At 37.9% G+C, this 20,933-nt stretch overlaps 1 protein-coding gene across 1 annotated transcript; it reads left to right on the top strand.

Annotated features, from left to right (window-relative positions):
- Positions 1 to 1,916: 1,916 nt before the first annotated feature.
- LOC121309289 (adenylate cyclase type 8-like) lies at positions 1,917 to 20,076 on the top strand (the record flags this gene model as incomplete). Its single annotated transcript, XM_041242163.1, has 4 exons — positions 1,917 to 2,003; positions 7,296 to 7,423; positions 18,078 to 18,236; positions 19,806 to 20,076. Coding segments are annotated over exons 1-4 (645 nt in total), but the record flags the coding sequence as incomplete, so codon positions are not given.
- Between the last annotated feature and the right edge of the window lie 857 nt (positions 20,077 to 20,933).

The raw sequence follows: 20,933 nt of genomic DNA, 5'->3' as shown, positions 1-20,933 counted from the left end.
CATTCATACAAGTACCACAAGGGGAAAGAAATGCAAATACTGAGGACAAGGGTAGCTGAGATGCCAGAATACAGTAACCTGACTGGTTTATGTATGGTTGCCTCAACCAAGTGATGACAGTCAAGGCATTGCTGTCAGTAGTGTGTCTAATATGCATTTGTGTTTTTAATCCATCCTTGAACCTAAATCCAATGCATGTGGGTACCTAACCTTACCTGAAGTAACATTAATCTGGGACTAAACAGAACCACCCTGAACTTTAATCCTCATGCCTAAACTTCAACCCAAGTGTTGATGCTGATATGATACCTTAACTATGTTTGTATTGCTTTAAATAACAAGGTGGTGTTTGTATTGACATACAGTTCTAGTGTGCACATTGTGTATGTACCAAGGTTGGACTGCTATGTTGTTGCATCAAAGTATTAGATCCAGTTCACTTACAAAGAATGACACTGAGCATTAAGCAGTACATGTGACAATGCTTTTAAAATATGGGAAAGAGCATTCATCTTAGTAAATGTTAAGTAAAGACAGCTGTCTCAGGTAATAACATTGATAAGAATATTGAAAATGTGTGGTTTAGATGCCATCCAGTCACTGTGTGCACAATTGTACTGTGTCATTTTTTTACTCTATAGAATCATACAAACTGTTTTAAAATTTCTAAAAATGCCATTTGTACCGAAGGGGAATATAGTTATTTTCTCCAAATGTAGCATGCTGTATGTTTTTTTCCCTGGCCTGATGATTATTGAATGACACCTCAAAATGAAATGTTAGTGTGATGAAGAATATGGTACCCTGTAAATTGATAGGCATACCTGTGTGTTTCCAACCTGAGACTAGATTGGGACACCCATGGCAGCAGTGCAGTGGTTCCTGACATGAAAGGGATGGGTGGCACTAATGCCTGGGATTTTACTGACTAGACAAGACATGAACGGCAAAGCTACCCTGGGGGAGCAAAAATTATATTTTCCACTTGTCTGACCCTATCACTTTATTTACAATGTGATTTTTTCTAAAAAGGTTGCAACTTGAGTGCAAAATATTTTCATTATAGTACTGGACCAAAGAACCTTGGATCCGAAATTAAACTTCTTCCAATCCACATTGCTGCCGGTGTGTGCACTGCAGGCATTGCCAGCAGGGACCCACTCTGCCGGTGTGCAGGCATTTCCAGCAGGGACCCACTCTGCCGGTGTGCAGGCATTTCCAGCAGGGACTCACTCTGCCGGTGTGCCGCCGCCGGTAAGGTCGTCCTGGGTGTAGGCGACTCCAAACATGCATTTCCCGCAGGGGGGGGGGGGGGGGGGGGGGGGGGGGGGGGGGGGGGGGGGGGGGGGGGGGGGGTGGGGGGGGGGGGGGGGACCCACTCTGCCGGTGTGCAGGCATTTCCAGCAGGGACCCACTCTGCTGAGGTACAGGCATTTCCAGCAGGGACCCACTCTGCCAGTGTGCAGGCATTTCCAGCAGGGTGGATCAGGGAAGATGGTACAGACACTGGTCCCACTTCATGGTCCATCATTTTGACCTCCTCTGTTCCTCATAAGCAATAATGGTTTACAGTGGGTAGAATGTCTTTATTGCCTGAGATTTGAAAAAATAAATAAACCGGAGCAGTTCCTTTCTTTCTCAGGACAAACGTTTAGTTCATTAGACTAACATTTTAACAGACACGTTTACAAACAGTAAAACAAACTAACAACAATTACGTACAACTATGACACTTCACTGTGCAGCCGGAGGCACGCGTCCCGTTTATGAGGTGACTATCTGGTTGCCATTCACGCACCGGGCACGCAGCTGGTGAGTCACCGTTATCCTCAAAGCAGAGGGCGGGCTCGGGTAAACAACTGACTTCACCGAGTGTGATAACTTGTGACCAGCCCGTTCGCTTGATCCCACATCACATGGCGGGGGGAAGGAAACCCCCACCCCTAACTCACATTGTGATCGACGCGGAAACGTCAGTTTTCTCCCCCCTTCACGTGACGAAGGTGAAGGCATCCCACTGTGATTATCCCGGAAACGCCGCGCGGGTTGCGTGAGGCTCCGTCCGGCTCTGCGGACTGAAGGAGAGAAAGGTAACGCTATGGCTCCGCTCTTCATTCTCTGCTGAAAACTGAACCCCGTGGAAAGCTCGCTGCTAATCCGTCTCCATCAGCACTTTAAACATGGAGATCGAGCTCGCCGGCTCGCACGGGGGGCAAACGCACTGTCTGTAAGAGATTCCCAGCGCTGTATTGTTATATTTGATTTCTTCTATTTTGTATGTTTCTAGGGATTTAAAAATCACACACACACACACTACTCTCCACCATCACCCACCCAGGGATAGGACACCCTCTCCCCTGGATTTGAGTAGAGAAGGAACTATAACACACAAAAAGTGCATTTAAAGAAACTGAAGAAAAGCGCCAGGAAAGACACGCTGGGAGGCCGGCTCTCTCGAAATTTTTTTTTTTTTGGTAAGGGAACTCCTGTTTAAGACTTAATTAATTTTATTAATTTTACATGAACGGTGTGACATTACGTTTTTGGCGATTTTGTGTTTTGTATTCCTGGTTAATATTTATTTGATTGCATGTTATATTGAGCTAGATGTAAACTCTGCTCTGTTTGTAAGCCAGTGTGCGTGTCTTTCACCCTTCACTGTGAGGTGTTTCTGCGATCGGTTAAAATAAGTATTTTTTGCCTTTTGGAATACACCCCTGGTCCTGCGTTTTAACTCGCGTTGTGTTTCCCATTGAGGAAATAAGAAGTGACAGGCGCAGGTATTTGTTATCGTGGCCGGTATATTATAATTGTTATGTATTTTGGATAATGCTGTGTAATGAAGCAGTTTCTTGTGTCAGCGTGTGACTCGTATCATTGTAACGCAAGCTGGTTTCGGTGTCACAGCGAGTGAGGAGAGAGATCATAGTTTAGTAGGCCCCACGATGTTTAAAAAAACAAAAACAAAAACAAAAATGATCCCAATCCAGCATCTTTAAATGCCTCGGTTCCCTTTATAAATCAAATTTTTTTCCTAAAACAAAGCCGACTGCAACCCCACTAAATTTGAATAAAATTTGTTGTACCTAGCCACAGGGTTTTCGTCCACTTGGTCTACCTCCACGATCCGGGGAATCCTACCGGGAAGAAAACCTCCCTACGTCTGGCACGGCCGAACAACGTCAAATAAGACAAATGAACACCGAATTACTACAGGTTGCTGTGTGAGTAAATGCGCTACGCGAGACTGCTTTATCAGGTGTTTAAGTTCAATATTAAGTTAACCCTTTTATTTAAGAAAGGAAAACATGTTGAATTCGGTTCAGAAACTATGGCGCTGGCAGGGTCAATGCGTAATACTAAAGTCAGCAAGGACCGAGTTTCCATATGCAAGTTTTTATTTTAATTTTATTATTTTAAACAGTAAACGTTTTTTTGTCAGCTATTTAAGTTTTGACATGTATATTTCAAACACATGACGTGGGAATGTAATTAATATGCTTCGGCTGTATGAAAATGCCGTTAAAACGGAGTAATCCGAGTCTGTCATTAGTGAACAGCCCGTTGTTTGTCATTGTTTTGCTTTGGTCGACAGACACACTGCTAAATCCACTGACAGCGTGTGTGGGGAATTATAAACTGTCAAAAACAAGCTAGTGTTGTACACCTATGTTAAGTAAAAGTACGTTTTTAAAATACTGTTTACAAAAAGTTCTGGCTTGTGTTTTTTGGTTTTGAGTCCTTATATATGTATATAAATGTGTGTGTTTCAACAATTTGGGATTGTTATTGCGGGTTAATTTCCAACACTGTTAATAGTTTGACACGGTTAAACTGTTGACTGTGAATTACGAGAATGATTTGTCACAGTTGCGAAAAGGGTGAACGGTTACTCCTAATAAACCTCTAGTCATCGTAATCATGACTCGTCGTCACTTCCCCCTGCTGTAATGACACGTTGTATAAAAAGTAAACGACTTGCTTTCATAAGTGGAGCTTCGTTGTATAGGTGAAGTTTTAGAAATGAATTAAAAAAATAAATAGAAATTCTTCACGCCTTGGTTTTGTTAAGTACCCGGGAGTGACGTGTGCGTAGAACCCCTTTTACAGTATTATTATTATTTTAATTATGAGATTATTATTATTATTATTATTACCCTCCTTGGTAATGGGACCGAATGTGACTATTGTTAAGCAGAAACTCCATAATGTTAACTTGCCATCAAGTGTTTAAAAATAGCACATGTTGTAAAATAAAATACACCGTTGCTGGGAAATACATTATATATCCACAAAATTAAAAAATAAAACAAAGCATATTGTAGATACTGCAGAATCTACCGGCTAGCAGTTAACCCGTGTTGGCATACTTAAGTAATTCTTTAAGGCACTTTTCTACCTAACGCAGTCCTGTTGTAGAACAACACGTTGTATGTTACTGGTACGTAGGAGGCCTCAACTAGCGCAAGGAGACGATTCAAATTTCGAAGATTTAAAAAAAAAAAAAACGGACCTGTAAGTCACGCGTGTCAGCCTGGTATTTACCAAAATCCAAACTGGACCAACCGCCAAATAACAAATTACACTTATTTGAAATCTGAATGTATGGGCTTTTACCTGTACTAAGGTTTTTAAAATCATGCAAGATAATAAAGCATTATTAGCATTAGTAATATGCAGATGTGTTAAAAACAACAATATACTGTAGATTCAAAGTTACTGATGCTTCCTGGCGCTTTCACTTCATGTGTTTTAGTTCAAATGCATTCTAGCTGTTTTCAGAACATGCGACCTACAGTAGAATTACCAGGATGAAGCAATGTATCTTTAACATTGTATTTCAAATGTTTTCATAACCTGAATTAACATGAAAAACAAACAACGAGCTAACACATTCCAAGCACAAAGAAAAGGGGGCCGGTAATGAAGCTAACACATTTTAAAATATCTAAATATTAAGGTTTACCATTAGTTAAACAATACATTGCAATATATTTGATATATTGTACCAATGTTAATTCATATCTGATGGTCAGTGCGGTTGCTAAGCAATCATTAACATGCATAATCTCAACATGTAGAAATACTCACATCCTCTGAAATGCTTAACTATAGCTCCATGTACATTATGTTTATATTTTTATGAAAAAAAAAATCTAATTTATTCAGAATTTGACTGGAAAAATTACGATATTTTTTATATGCATCCTCCTGTTCCAATGTAATGTCCATTTGAGTCTGTTAAAGACAGGAGAATTCCAGAGATGACAATGTTGCATCTTGGCATGTACCCCATAGTTAATGCATTCAATGTTATTTAAATACAGACAGTGAAGTGAATGATGCATATCCACAGAGTACAAATAACAGTAGCACACATGATCACTTTCATCCAGGCATGTTTTAAAACATGTTGCCATTAGAAGCGGCTACAAATACAGCAGATAGTAGTAGAGGCCTACCACTCGTTATTTCACTGAAACAAAGGAAGCTATATAGGACTTGATATGCACATGTTTAAGTCAATGGTTGTGAAATCCAGCTCTAAATTGGGTAGAACAAATGGGGGTAAAATATTTGGACATAAAAAAACTGATCAGGGATAGCACCCTTCAATAAAAGCTATACATGTCTATCCCAGCATATCTTTTGATAATCTGCAGTTTGTAGGTCAATCATTTTTTTTAAGTGATGCTTTTCCCCATCATTTGCAGTCTAGACATTTTTGGCAGTGTAAATCAGATACATTTATATGAATTCATTTTACCAGAGTACATTGTCTACTTATAAAAAATAATAATGTGTAAATTGCAAATATGAAAAGCATAATTTTGTGCTTTGCAATTAACATGTTTTAACAGTTTTTTTCTGTTTTAATACCTGCTGACTTGAAAGCATTTACTTGGTATCTCTAAGTATCTGCACACCCCTATTTGTAACTGTTGCCAGTAACAACTTCTCTAGAGATATAGCTGGAGTGTTGTTTAATAATCCTGTATTTAACTAGATCACTGCTGGGTAGTTGATTATTTAAAAAAAAAAGAGCAGGAGGTGAAGGTCAAGCTTTCTAACATTCTAATTTTGAAAATAGGAAATAAAACAGTTTGGTGTTTGTTAAATATGAGGATGTACACTTCCGTGCCTTTTATGTAGACCCAAACGTTGCATGTCTATCTCCTTCATTTGAATGCAGTTAGTTTCCTGCTGTGTTGCTCACCAAATGAATGATTCAACATGGAAACTCAAGGATAAGCTGCTGTCTGATATAAAAGTAATCAAAATCCTCTCCAACTAAGATGAATGGTGTTTGGCTGTTTTATGTTTGAAGAGGTATGAAATACATTATAAAATGGCAGGCAGAGATGCTGGTCTCTGATTGGTCAATCACACATTCACCCCATTGAAAAATGTCACAATATCACCATGGCTGGAGCCTCATCACAAAATATTTATAATTAAATATTAATCCTCTAAATGGTAAACAGAAACAAAAAGGATATCAGGAAATTTAAAAAATGGGGGCTCCATGAACCCCTCCCGTTATAAGAAAGCATGTTTTCCAACTGTTTTCAATAAAAACAGACAAGTCAGGAAAAAGATATGCAATACTTGCCAATCAAAAAATCCTGGAATGATGTATGAGGACTTTATTAATCCACTCTAAACTGTACTTTCACTACAAAAATACTAATTGCCCGAAACCTCCCCTGCTTTTTATTTTTTATATCCTCAGCACCTCTCACTACATCACTTACTCACTAGAGCAAATGGGTATAAATTGCATTATTGTCTTTGTTTAATATTTGCTGTGAACTGAGCTTTTATTACGGTAAGTCAAAATAAAAAAAAAAAACAGTACTTGTGTGGATTGATTTTAAATTGATTCACAGTTGATGGTGTGATGTAGCAATGGGCATCTACAGCCTGATAGAAGCTGATTGGCTAAAATTATAAATATAGTACCACACCTACACACACACACACACACAAACACACACACACACACACCACACACACACTGCTGCTCACGACTGTCACCTGAACTTGCTGTTTTAAAACAATAGGACACACCAATGAAAATCCTTATCAAGAGTGCAAGTGCCTTTTTAGTATGTTAGTAAGTAACAATGTAAATACCATTTCATAATCAAATTATGGTACTCCAGGGTGTCGTGATGTGCCTCATAATGCCCACATCCGTTGTGTTATTTCAGTATATTACAACACCCTGTCGTACTATCATTCTTAAATAATGGACATGCTGCTCATGTCACAATGTCTTCCCTTTCTCTCAGGAACATCATTGCTTAAGAATAAAGATCCTTGGCGATTGCTACTACTGCGTGTCTGGACTGCCTGAGCCTCGACAGGATCATGCTCACTGCTGTGTCGAAATGGGACTAAGCATGATCAAAACAATCAGGTACAAGTTGGTGTTATAGAACACTTCATTGTAATAAATTTAATTTGTCCATAACAAATATGATCTTATGTGGCTTTACTGCACTCTCTGCAGCAGACATTTTTTTAAAATATGTAACCATCTTAAAATTCTTTGTTCAGAGATTTTTGTATTCGATTGAAATGAGGAAATTCATTTTTATTGTACAGCACCCTATATACAGTGCCTTGCAAAAGTATTCAGACCCCTGACCAATTCTCTCATATTACTGAATTACAAATGGTACATCGAAATTTCATTCTGTTCGATATTTTTTTTTAAAACACTTAAACTCAAAATCAGTTATTGTAAGGTGAACATTGGTTTTATGTTGGGAAATATTTTTAAGAAAAATAAAAAAACTGAAATATCTTGCTTGCATAAGTATTCAACCCCCACACATTAACATTTGGTAGAGCCACCTTTCGCTGCAATAACAGCTTTAAATCTTTAGGGGGAAGTATGTACCAGCTTTGCACACAGTGTCGGAGTGATTTTGGCCCATTCTTCTTGGCAGATTTGTTCCAGGTTGTTCAGGTTGGTTGGACGACGCTTGTGGAACGCAATTTTCAAATAGTGCCACAGATTCTCAATGGGATTGAGATCAGAACTTTGACTGGGCCACTGTAGGACATTCACTTTTTGTTCTTGAGCCACTCCAGTGTTGCTTTGGCCTTGTACTTGGGATCATTGTCCTGCTGAAAGGTGAATTTCCTCCCAAGCTTCAGTTTTTTAGTAGACTGAAGTAGATCCTCTTGCAGTATTTTTCTGTATTTTGCTCCATCCATTCTTCCTTCAATTGTAACAAGATGCCCAGTCCCTGCTGATGAGAAGCATCCCCACAGCATGATGCTGCCACCACCATACTTCACTGTAGGGATGGTGTGTCTTGAGGCATGGGCAGTGTTAGGTTTGCGCCACACATAGTGCTTTGAGTTTTGGCCAAAAAGCTCTATCTTGGTCTCATCTGACCACAAAACCTTTTCCCACATCACAGCTGGGTCACTCTCATGCTTTCTGGCAAACTCCAGACGTGCTTTCAGATGGTACTTTTTGAGTAACAGCTTCTTTCTTGCCACCCTCCCATACAGGCCAGTGTTATGCAGAGCTCTTGATATGGTTGACTGGTGCACCATTACTCCACTCCCAGCCATTGAACTCTGTAGCTCCTTCAAAGTGATTGTTGGCATCTGTGTGGCTTCTCTCACAAGTCTCCTTCTTGTTTGAACGCTGAGTTTTGAGGGACAGCCTTCTCTTGGCAGTGCCTGGGTGGTGTGATGCAGCTTCCACTTCCTGATTATTGATCCAACTGTGCTCACTTGGATATCCAAACACTTGGATATTATTTTGTACCCTTTCCCTAATCTATGCATTTGTATTACTTTATCTCTAACTTCTGTAGAATGCTCTTTGGTCTTCATTTTCCTTCAGATTCACAGCCTTACCAATGATCCTTCAACAGTGGGGTTTTTATCCAGAAAATGTGACAGCAACTTTAATGGTTCACAGGTGGAGGCCAATGGTAAGGTAATTGTGTCCTCGTTTGGGCAATTTCTTTCATCGGTGCAAACTGGGAGCTTCCACAGCACAGGGGTTGAATTCTTATGTAAGCAAGATATTTCAGTTTTTTATTTTTCTTAAAAATATTTCCCAACATAAAAAAATGTCACCTTACAATAATTGATTCTGAGTTTCAGTGTTTAAAAATAAAATATCAAACAGAAAAAATTTCAATGTACCATTTGTAATTCGGTAATATGAGAGAATTGGTCAGGGGTCTGAATACTTTTGCAAGGCACTGTATATATATATAATATATATATATATATATATATATATATATATATATATATATATATATATATAGTAGGAACAATTCAATAATTGATAATTTAATATCTGGGTTGATTAGTTCTCTTACTAACAATATTTAAATTGACGTGGTCTAAAGATCGAGGATTTACTATGAACACACATTCACGTGCATAAACAAGGAATGGTTAATCAGTAGTAGTATTTTATTAAGTACACAAATAATAAACAGAAATCAGAAAAGTCATAAAGTAAATCTCTTGGTCTCAAAGCACAAACACAATTCAAAAACCTCTCACTTCACTCATGCTTGACTAGCAGGCAATTGAAATATGACACCGCCTGTCTCCTAACACATCAGCAGCAAGCAAGCAGGCAAGCAGGCTGTGATGTCCGCTAGTCCACCATCACGTCATACAGTGAGCGATACACACACACACAACACACACACACACACACACACACACACACACACACACACACACACACACACACACTCACACACGCACACACACACACACACACATCCAAACACAGAGTACATCTTAGATAATGCAAACGATCTTAAGAATATATCACATTAAGCTTATTAATGGTATATAGAGCAAGTATATGGCAAGTTTACTTTTAAAGAAATTCTTCATATAACAATATGAGGTGAATTACTTATAGTTACTTCATCAAGTTTCACTAAAAGTTATTTCACATGCAAGGTGTGCAAAATAAATAATTAACAGTTTAAGTCTATGTGAATGTGTTACAATTAATTAATTTAGTTCTATGTAACGAAAATGCAACTGGAATTATACTCAATGGTTCCTTGAAGCTTAGACTTTTGGTTCGCTGGTTTGTAAATTCAATCTGTTGAAGTGTCCAGTACAAACTCTCCTCTCAGCAACAAAGTCTTCAATCCCACTATCAATCAAACTGGGCAATAAAGCTTTCAATTTTCAATAGAATCAACAAACAGTTGCAACAAAGTCTCCAGTCCTCAGTATAGGATCCACAACAGCGCCATCTGCTCTGTACTCTTTAGCTATGCAGGTAGCAGGGCACAGTTTCTTTTGGTTTTAGGTGAACAGCAGACCCAGACTGGTTTATCTGATAACAGTCACTGTAAGTTTTACAGCAGTCCTCCAGCCGGGCCTCAGTCTCGTTGCTTGTGTTCATTGACTCGTCGTTGATTCACTTGCAGCTTGTTTCCTCGTCTTGGGTCCTTTCCAGGTGGAGTTCCTTCTTGGTTCCATTTTTAGGCAGAGTCCTCTAATCAATAGGTCACATAGCTCGGTATGTCTGCAAACCAGAGGCCCCCTTCAACACACAGCAGTTTGCCCTGTTTCTCAAGACACACAATTTCATTAATGAATCCATTACATTTCTACACTTAAATTCATAATAGATATATTCGTCATATATATATATATATATATCTATATATAATATAATATATATATATTATTATATATATATCTATATATATATGTCTCAACGGAATATCTTTTCACCCATTTTATTTACACCCTCTTTCACAATTTTCACCTTTTGTTGTGCCTTTAGCCTGGAATTAAAATGCACTAAATAGTTTTTTTTTTTTTTTTTTTTTTTTTTCATTTATCTACACATCCTACCCTACAACTTACAAGTGAAAAAATATTCTAGAAATTTGTAGAAAATTAATTAAAAATAAAAACTGAAATAGCTTTGTTGGATAAATGTCCACCTCCTGTAATAGCATTCCTAAATTAGCTCAGGTGTAACCAATTGCCTTCAAAATCACACACCAAGTTAAGTGGTTTCCACCAGTGTTAAATTGTAATGATTCACATGATTTCACAATAAATTCAGCAGTTCCTGTAGGTTCCAACTGCTGGGTAGTGCATTTCAAAGCAAAGACTCAACCATGAGCACCAAGGAGCTTTCAAAGAACTCCGGGACAAAGTTGTTGAAAGGTACAGATCAGGGGATGGGTATAAAAAAAATATCAAACGCCTTGAATATCCCTTGGAGCACAGTCAAGACGATTATTAAGAAGTGGATGGTGTATGGCACCACCAAGACCCTGCCTAGATCAGGCCGTCCCTCCAAACTGGATGACCGAGCAAGAAGGAGACTGATCAGGGAGGCTACCAAGAAGCCAATGGCAACTTTATAACAGGCTTTTATGTCCAAGACTGGTCAAAGTGTGCATGTGACAACAATATCCCATGCACTCCACAAATCTGGCCTGTATTTTACTCAACAAAGCCCACCTTGAATCCTGTTTTGAAGTATGGAAAAAAAATCACTCAGGAGATTCTGTAGCCATGTGGCAAAAAGTTTTGTTGTCTGACAAAACTAAAATGGAACTTTTTGGCCTAAATTCAAAGCATTAAGTTTGGTGCAAACCCAATACAAAACATCATCCAAAGAACCCTACTGTGAAGCATGGTGGTGGCAGCATCATGTTAGGGGATGTTTCTCATCAGCAGGGACTGGGGCACATTTCAGGATAGAAGGGAAAATGAATGGAGCAGAGAACAGAGAAGTCCTTGAGGAAAACCTTCTGCCCTCTGCAGGAAAGCTGAAACTGGGATGGAAGTTCACCTTTCAACATGACAACGACCCAAAGAACAGAGCCAAAGCTACATTGGAGTGGCTATGGAACAAAAAGGTAAATGTCCTTGAGCGGCCTAGTCAGAGCCACGACCTAAATCCAAGCAAAAATATGTGGAATGACTTGAAGATTACTGTCCATCAATGCTCCCCAAGGAACTTGACAGCGTGAACAGTTTTGTAAAGAAATGTCAAATATTGCCAAAGTTGGTAGAGACCTATTACAACAGACTCACAGCTTTATTTGCTGCCAAAGATGTTTCCACCAAGTATTAATTCAGGACAAGTGGAGACTTATCCAATTATGATCTTTCAGTTTTGTATTTTTAATATATAATTTTTTTTCTCAATAAAAACTTTTTTCCCCTTACCAGTGTGGAACACGGTGTGTAGATAAGTGAAAAAAAAAAATCCTCATTTAAATTAATGAAACTCTGAGGCACTGAGGCATATATATATATATTATGGATCATCTTCAAGTTATACAACAAGTGATTAATGCCAGCAATGATTACGACCTACCACTTTGCTCTCTATTCATCGACTATGAAAAGCCCTTGACTATATTTACAGAACATATATATATTCAGATCTTTTTATGGGTTGTAGTAGTATATAGAGGAAGTCTTAGAGAAAAAAATGACACCAAAGTTTGGTGCTTTTTGCATTTGTTTGGTGTTGAAGGTAATCAAACATACATTCTTCAGAGGTGTGAAAAAGTTATTGCCCCCTTGTTAACTAAACCCAATTAAAGGTATAATTAGGGTCAGCTGTTTGAATACTTTGGTTAAAGTTTGGTTTGGGCAGTCCTGTCCAATATCAATCTCACTAACTATGGCCCTTACCATCAGAGTGAAGTTGTCAGCACACAGGTTCTAGAGGCACATCATGCCATGATCAAAAGAAATTCCTGAAGACCTTCGGAAAAAAAAAGTTGTTGATGCCTATCAGTCTGGAAAGGGTTACAAAGCCATTTCTAAGGCTCTGGGGCTCCAGCAAACCACAGTCAGAGTCATATTGTCCAAATGAAGAAAGTTTGGGACAGTAGTAAATCTTCCCAGGAGTGGACGTCCTACCAAAATCTCTCCAAGAGCAAGGCATAAAATTGTCTAGGAAGTCACAAAGAACCCTAGAACAATATCCAGAGATCTGCAGACCTCTCTAGCCTTGGCTAAGGTCAGTGTTCATGACTCTGCCATCAGAAAGACACTGAGCAAAAATGGGATTCATGGCAGAGTAGCAAGGCGGAAAACACTGCTCAGTAAGAAGAACTTGAATACTCGTCTTAAGTTTGCCAAAAAGCACTTGGATGTTCCTCGAGTTCTGTAACAATGTTCTATGGACCATTGAGTCAAAAGTGGACCTCTTTAGCCAACTTGGGCCCTGTTATGTCTGGCGATAACCAAACACTGCATTCCACAGAAAGAATCTCATAGCAGCGGTTAAGCAAGGTGGTGATAGTGGTGGGGATGCTTTGCTGCATCAGGACCTGGATGTCTTGTCATCATTGAAGGAACCATGAATTCTGCTCTGTATTAAAAGAATTCTACAGGAGAATGTCAGGCCATCTATCCATGAGCTGAAGCTGAAGCGCAGCTGGGTCATGCAGCAAGACAGTGATCTGAAACACACAAGCAAGTCTAAATCAGAATGGTTGAGAACAAGAAATTTAAAGTTTTGGAATGGCCTAGTCAAAGTCCAGACCTAAACCCCATTGAGATGTTGTGGCAGGACCTGAAACAAACAGTTTATTCTCGAAAACCCACAAATGTCACTGAGTTGAAGCAGTTATGTGGGCTAAAATTCCTCCAAGGTGCTGTAAGAGGTTGATCAATAACTACAGGAAGAGTTTGGTTAGAACATAAGAACATAAGAACATAAGAAAGTTTACAAACGAGAGGAGGCCATTCGGCCCATCTTGCTCGTTTGGTTGTTAGTAGCTTATTGATCCCAGAATCTCATCAAGCAGCTTCTTGAAGGATCCCAGGGTGTCAGCTTCAACAACATTACTGGGGAGTTGGTTCCAGACCCTCACAATTCTCTGTGTAAAAAAGTGTCTCCTATTTTCTGTTCTGAATGCCCCTTTTTCTAAACTCCATTTGTGACCCCTGGTCCTTGTTTCTTTTTTCAGGCTGAAAAAGTCCCTTGGGTCGACACTGTCAATACCTTTTAGAATTTTGAATGCTTGAATTAGGTCGCCACGTAGTCTTCTTTGTTCAAGACTGAACAGATTCAATTCTTTTAGCCTGTCTGCATATGACATGCCTTTTAAACCCGGAATAATTCTGGTCGCTCTTCTTTGCACTCTTTCTAGAGCAGCAATATCTTTTTTATAGCGAGGTGACCAGAACTGCACACAATATTCAAGATGAGGTCTTACAAGTGCATTGTACAGTTTTAACATTACTTCCCTTGATTTAAATTCAACACTTTTCACAATGTATCCGAGTATCTTGTTAGCCTTTTTTATAGCTTCCCCACATTGTCTAGATGAAGACATTTCTGAGTCAACAAAAACTCCTAGGTCTTTTTCATAGATTCCTTCTCCAATTTCAATATCTCCCATATGATATTTATAATGTACATTTTTATTTCCTGCGTGCAGTACCTTACACTTTTCTCTATTAAATGTCATTTGCCATGTGTCTGCCCAGTTCTGAATCTTGTCTAGATCATTTTGAATGACCTTTGCTGCTGCAACAGTGTTTGCCACTCCTCCTACTTTTGTGTCGTCTGCAAATTTAACAAGTTTCGAATATATGAGTCTGTTGCAGTTATTGCTGCTAAAGGTGGCGTAACCAGTTATTGAGTCTAAGGGGACGATTACTTTTTCACACGGGGCACTGGGTGTTGCATAATTTTCTTTAATAAACAAATTAGATAATTGTCAAAATGTTGTGTTATTTGTTGACTCAGGGTCCCTTTTATCTATTTGGTTGAAGATCTGATAACATTCAACATCACAAATATGTAAAAATGCAGAATATATACAGTGCCTTGCAAAAGTATTCGGACCCCTGACCAGTTCTTTCATATTACTGAATTACAAATGGGACATTGAAATTTCGTTCTGTTTGATATTTTATTTTAAAACACTTAAACTCAAAATCAATTATTGTAAGGTGACATTGGTTTTATGTTGGGAAATATTTTTAAGAAAAATAAAAAACTGAAATATCTTGCTTGCATAAGTATTTAACCCCCACACATTAATACTTGGTAGAGCCACCTTTCGCTGCAATAACAGCTTTAAGTCTTTTGAGGTAAGTATGTATCAGCATTGCACACAGTGTCGGAGTGATTTTGGCCCATTGTTCTTGGCAGATTTGCTCCCGGTTGTTTGGATGATGCTTGTGGACCGCAATTTTCAAATAGTGCCACAGATTCTCAATGGGATTGAGATCAAGACTTTGATTGGGCCACTGTAGGACATTCACCTTTTTGTTCTTGAGCCACTCCAGTGTTGCTTTGGCCTTGTGCTTAAGATCATTGTCCTGCTGAAAAGTAAATTTCCTCCCAAGCTTCAGTTTTTTAGCAGACTGAAGCAGATTCTCTTGCAGTATTTTCCTGTATTTTGCTCCATCCATTCTTCCTTCAATTGTAACAAGATGCCCAGTCCCTGCTGAAGAGAAGCATCCCCACAGCGTGATGCTGCCGCCACCATACTTGGTGTGTCTTGAGGCATGGGCAGTGTTAGGTTTGCGCCACACATAGCGTTTTGAGTTTTGGCCAAAAAGCTCTATCTTGGTCTCATCTGACCACAAAACCTTTTCCCACATCACAGCTGGGTCACTCCATTTGTAATTCAGTAATATGAGAGAATTGGTCAGGGGTCTGAATACTTTTGTAAGGCACTGTATATATATATATATATATATATATATATATATATATATATATATATATATATATATATATTATATATTGTTGTCAAAAGTTTGCATACCCTCTATTTGCAACTGTGTTATTTACCAATGTATTAAGTGTTATCAATATTGTTTGATACATTACACTTACACGGCAACGATACTTCATGTGTGTATTGAACACTCAGTTATCTTACCAAGTGGAAGTTAAAAATCTGGTGAATTAACTGAGTTAAAGCAAAGGGCACCAATATTTATGACTTCAACTCTATGAAAGTCAATTGAGTTAATTCATAAATATTGCTAAATATTACTTCACAAATTTAGAAGAAACAATTTGGGCAACCTTGGCCCCTATCAGTTTTACGATTGTGCCTATTTGCTTTGTGCTGGGCAAGGTTCCCCCAAAGGTTTCTTGAAACTTGGCTTGTGTTTTTGATATGTCCACTTTAAATGTCTGGGCACTTCTGATAACTTTGCATTTTTTTCAAATTTCCAATGTGTTTTTGTTTCAGATTGTTTACACATACACACAGTTAAAAGGGCTAACCCCACATGTTTCTCTGAGGTTCTTGATTTCTGCAGACCCATGACCTGTAGTGGTCAGCAAGCTGGTACTACAGTTTATTTTCCCCACCTCTTTTATGTTCTGTATAATAAGGGAATAATGCTTTACTTAGCAGTAAGCTAACATACTTCCATTTGGTCTTCATTTTACTACCACTGTTTCAGTAGAAATACCTTAAAAAATTTTAAATGGAAATGATCATTTTGTGAAATCGGAAACTTTACATTTTGAAAATCATTGGTATTTTACATTACAGGTTGCCTTGGTCCAAGCAAGTGTGATAAACTGTCTCAATGGGTCAGTCAGTGGCCTCTTGGATGCTGTGAATTCGGGCATAAACTGTTTTTTATTGTCTAGTTGCAAATGGGTTAAACATGCTTCAATGAAAAAGTAACCATTTAAATATAAAATACCTCCCCCTCCCCCTCCCCCTCCTGTGCTCAGCCTTTTAGAAACTTGATAGTAGGTGTAATTTCCCATTATATTGTTTTCATTCTGAACATTAGATTTTTTTTTTTTTAGGTTTCCTACCTTATTGCTTAAAAGCCATACATTCAGATATGTTCTTAAAAGCTGTAGGAAACATTTAACTGTCAGAAAGTGTGACTGTTGTGAAGATGTATCCCTAAGGTATATCAGGCAAATCTGAAGTTATTGTTATGATCTGGTGGAGATAGAGCATTCAGTATTATTGTATATGGTATATACTGAAATCAACAGGAGCTAACCAGGGAATGACTTATTGGAAGATATTATGGAGGCATTTATTCATCCAAGGCATTGAATGCTTGGTTTTTAATCAGGCCCTGCACAATTCAAATGCTTGGTTTCTAATCAGGCACTACACAATTCAAATGCTTGGTTTCTAATCAGGCCCTGCACAATTCGAATGTTTGGTTTCTAATCAGGCACTGCACAATTCGAATGTTTGGTTTTTACTCAGGCCCTGCACAATTCAAATGCTTGATTTCTAATCAGGCCCTGCACAATTCAAATGCTTGGTTTCTAATCAGGCCCTGCACAATTCAAATGCTTGGTTTCTAATCAGGCACTACACAATTCAAATGCTTGGTTTCTAATCAGGCACTGCACAGTTTGAATGTTTGGTTTTTACTCAGGCACTACACAATTTGACTCAATAGCAGACTCCTCTTGAGATGTAGTAAACAAGCATCTTGAGTGAGTTAAAACAAACAACAAAAGCCCCACCTCCATTTGAATTTTTTGGCTCACCAGGGTACATTTTCCAAGATCACAATTGCTACCTTAGGCTTAAAAAGCAGCCCCCCTCAAATTCATCTCAAGTATGTAATTTACAGTACAATCATAACTCTCAAAAAACTACTCGCTTCTAAATCTTTTGTAGTCATTTTTGTATTACTTTAGTATAAATACATGTTAATTTGGATTCATATGTTGTTTTTTTCTGACTTTATGTGAACGAAAAGACACACATTTGCCCGTTTTCCCATTGGAAATAGTGATATTTTGAAATATCACTGTCCTGGTCACAAAAGCAAAGTTTGTGGGGAATAATAGCCATGTTCTATACTTTTGAGGCATAAGCAATTAGGAAATAACACTTACTACCCAGGAACAATTTTATTTTTTTTTTTTTTTTTTTGTTACACAGTGATTATTCAAACTGGAGTTGTACAGCTGATATATGTATTTCATGTCAACACATTTTGTTTCAAGACATTTGTATTTCACTGTCCATCCCTGTTATCAGATAATAACTGAACCCCAAAATTTGAATAAAGTTACATTCTATTTTTCTTTTAATATGTTGAAACAGATATGTAAGGTCACGCACAAAGCATGACATTGACATGAGGATTGGGATCCACTCTGGCTCTGTGCTGTGCGGGGTGCTCGGTCTGCGGAAATGGCAGTTTGATGTCTGGTCCTGGGATGTAGACATTGCAAATAAACTTGAATCAGGTGGAATACCAGGGTAAGCCATTTAATAACACCTGTCTAAGTAAAAGAAAAAGTGTATTGTTGTGATTTTAGAAATATTTGCACATATTTAAAAAGGTTGTTGTTGCTATTAAGCCCAAGTTGAAAATATCAGAGTTTTCAGTTATTATCATACAAAAACACCATTTGGTTTACATTTTATTTAGTCACCCTGATTCATATAACTAAAGACCCTTCAGTCCCTTCCTGATTCTACAAAAGGCACTCAGTCCACTGAGTGGTGTTCTTTCGAATGAGGGAGCTTGAGAGCTGCTGGAGGATTTTATATTACCAATCAATGAAAGTAAAATGGACAGGAAGAAACCCTGTGACTCAAGTAACTGGTGGAAGAATAGAGAGAGATGTGTGAAATGCAAGCAGCACAATAATAGCAGATTGCCTGGCTCACTTGATATTAATAGGGAGTTGAATGTTTAAAACTATTGTGAAGTTAAATCTGAGGACTTAAAGTCACTTCATAAATCACAAATAATAATTTCTACATTTAATAAACACATCTTATCTTATTTTTAGAAGTTATAAGCTGTGATAGGTAATACTTTGAGAGTGCAGCATTATTTTCTTGGGTTCTTAACATTGGCTATACTGTAGCTAGAGGTTTATCTCATAAGAGATTCTTAGATTGCACTTAAACTCATGTTGCTTACTGTAGTATTGCTGCAGTATATGCTCGTTACTGTAGACAAATGTACGACTATCTTTATTAATAGCATAATGAGTGCCCAGATATTTTCCGGCACCTGACCTCAACCTGGTTGATAGCATGAGTCGGGGGAGCAAGGAAAAAAGAATGGTTATCATGACAGCATCCATTTTAAAACGACAGCCACAATAGTAAATGTAAAAGAAAAACAAGAAAAAGTTCATTTTACAGCACTTTATTTATAGCACTTCCTTTTTACATTTTTTTTTTTTTTTACTGTGCACTTTTGTTGGTGACTAAAATATGTTAACACTTCATTTACATATCATTTACATATTCTGTATATGTGTTTCATAGGCTACTTCATTTGATCATTTAACTACATATAATCCACCAGCTTGGATTTGGTGCCTAGTTTTGCAAAAGGCACTAAGTCCTGGACTGAGGACATTTTGTAAAACCAATACATTTTAAGTGCTTATATTTCTATACCATTATAAAATGTGTTATTGAGTATTAGACATATTGTTTATCTGACTGATTGTGAATACATCTCAGTGGATTCAAGTTTTGAAGAAAAAAAGACAGGGATGCTTATTTTTTTCTCAATTATCTCACAACTAGTGTTGGTGGACTGAGTGTTTTGTTAATGTGCATTTCATAAAATTCTTCAGAGGCTTGAAGGCTGTCATCTCAATTATCCATGAAAGATATTGATCTGAAGCATAGTTGCAACTTCGTTATGAAAACATATGGTCATATTGCCAGTTGTAAACATAACAGCTAGAAGGGCTGGGTTTGAATATGGCTCAGGTCACAAGTTTTATGAGTTTGATGGTCTCAACATCATAAAACTAATGCACAACTGGCAATATGTATACTCTAACTGTTGCTTTCTAGGAGAATTCATATCTCAAAAGCTGCCCTGGATTGTCTAAATGGGGACTATGAAGTGGAAGAAGGACATGGCAAGGAAAGGAATGAATTCTTAAGGAAACACAATATTGAGACATATCTAATAAAGCAGCCTGAAGAGAGTCTTCTGACCTTACCAGAAGACATTATGAAGGAGTCAATTAGCTCTTCAGACAGACGAAACAGCAGTACCACCTTTACTGAAGGATCTTGGAGCCCTGAACTTCCTTTTGATAACATTGTGGGAAAGCAGAATGTAAGTCAATTTCTTTTATGCACACTTAAACACTAAGCATGCTTGAATTAAGCAATGGTGACCCCTTTTTGCTGGGATCTGAAGTAAGTTGTTTCTTTTGTTTGTTCCTTTATTATTATTCTTTTTTTTAATTACATACTTCAGTTCATATCTGAATACCCCAATAGAAGTATCCCAATGGAAATGTATAATTTCTATAAATTTCTAGAAAACAGACTTTTAGGAAAAAATCTTTTGTAGCAATAGTTTTGCTTTTGTGGATGAGGAAAAAGGTACAAGAAATATATGTCTACAATTATTTATTTCAGCAATTTTTTGCAAAACTGAAAAAATGCTCATTCAAAAGTATTCATACGCTTTGGTGCTATGATAGTGTTGTCTACAAAGTGCTAGAAATTTCAACATGATAACGCAGAACCTAATTCTAGAAAAAGTCTAGAAAATGCTGGATGGTGAACATTCTTAGAGAGTATAAAAGGGTTAGGCATAGGATGATTGCTGTCATTAGCAATAAGTCAATATGGGTAAAAAGTAAAAAGCTATCTGAAGACCTTAGGCAGGAAATTATTTATTGCCATAAAGCTGGAGATGCCTTCAAGATTTCCAAGCATTTGAGTATCCCAATTTCAACTATTGTTTCAATTATCAAGAAGTACAAGACTCGTGGTACTGTTACAATGGAAGGTTCTTTCACCAAAGTAGAAGAATTGTGAGGAAGGTTAATAACAATCTGAGATAGATTGAATGCCAAAGACATTCAAAGTGAATTGTCTGCAAGCGGGAATGGGGTTTCCATTTCAACCAGTATTGCATGGTGAAGGTCTCAATGGTTGCAGATCAAGGAAAAAGTCACTCTT

The sequence above is a fragment of the Polyodon spathula genome, unplaced genomic scaffold (assembly GCF_017654505.1).
Source record: "Polyodon spathula isolate WHYD16114869_AA unplaced genomic scaffold, ASM1765450v1 scaffolds_1130, whole genome shotgun sequence".
Lineage (NCBI taxonomy): Eukaryota > Metazoa > Chordata > Actinopteri > Acipenseriformes > Polyodontidae > Polyodon > Polyodon spathula.
The sequence above is the reverse complement of the archived record's forward strand: the minus strand, read 5'-3'. Positions and strand labels throughout refer to the sequence as shown.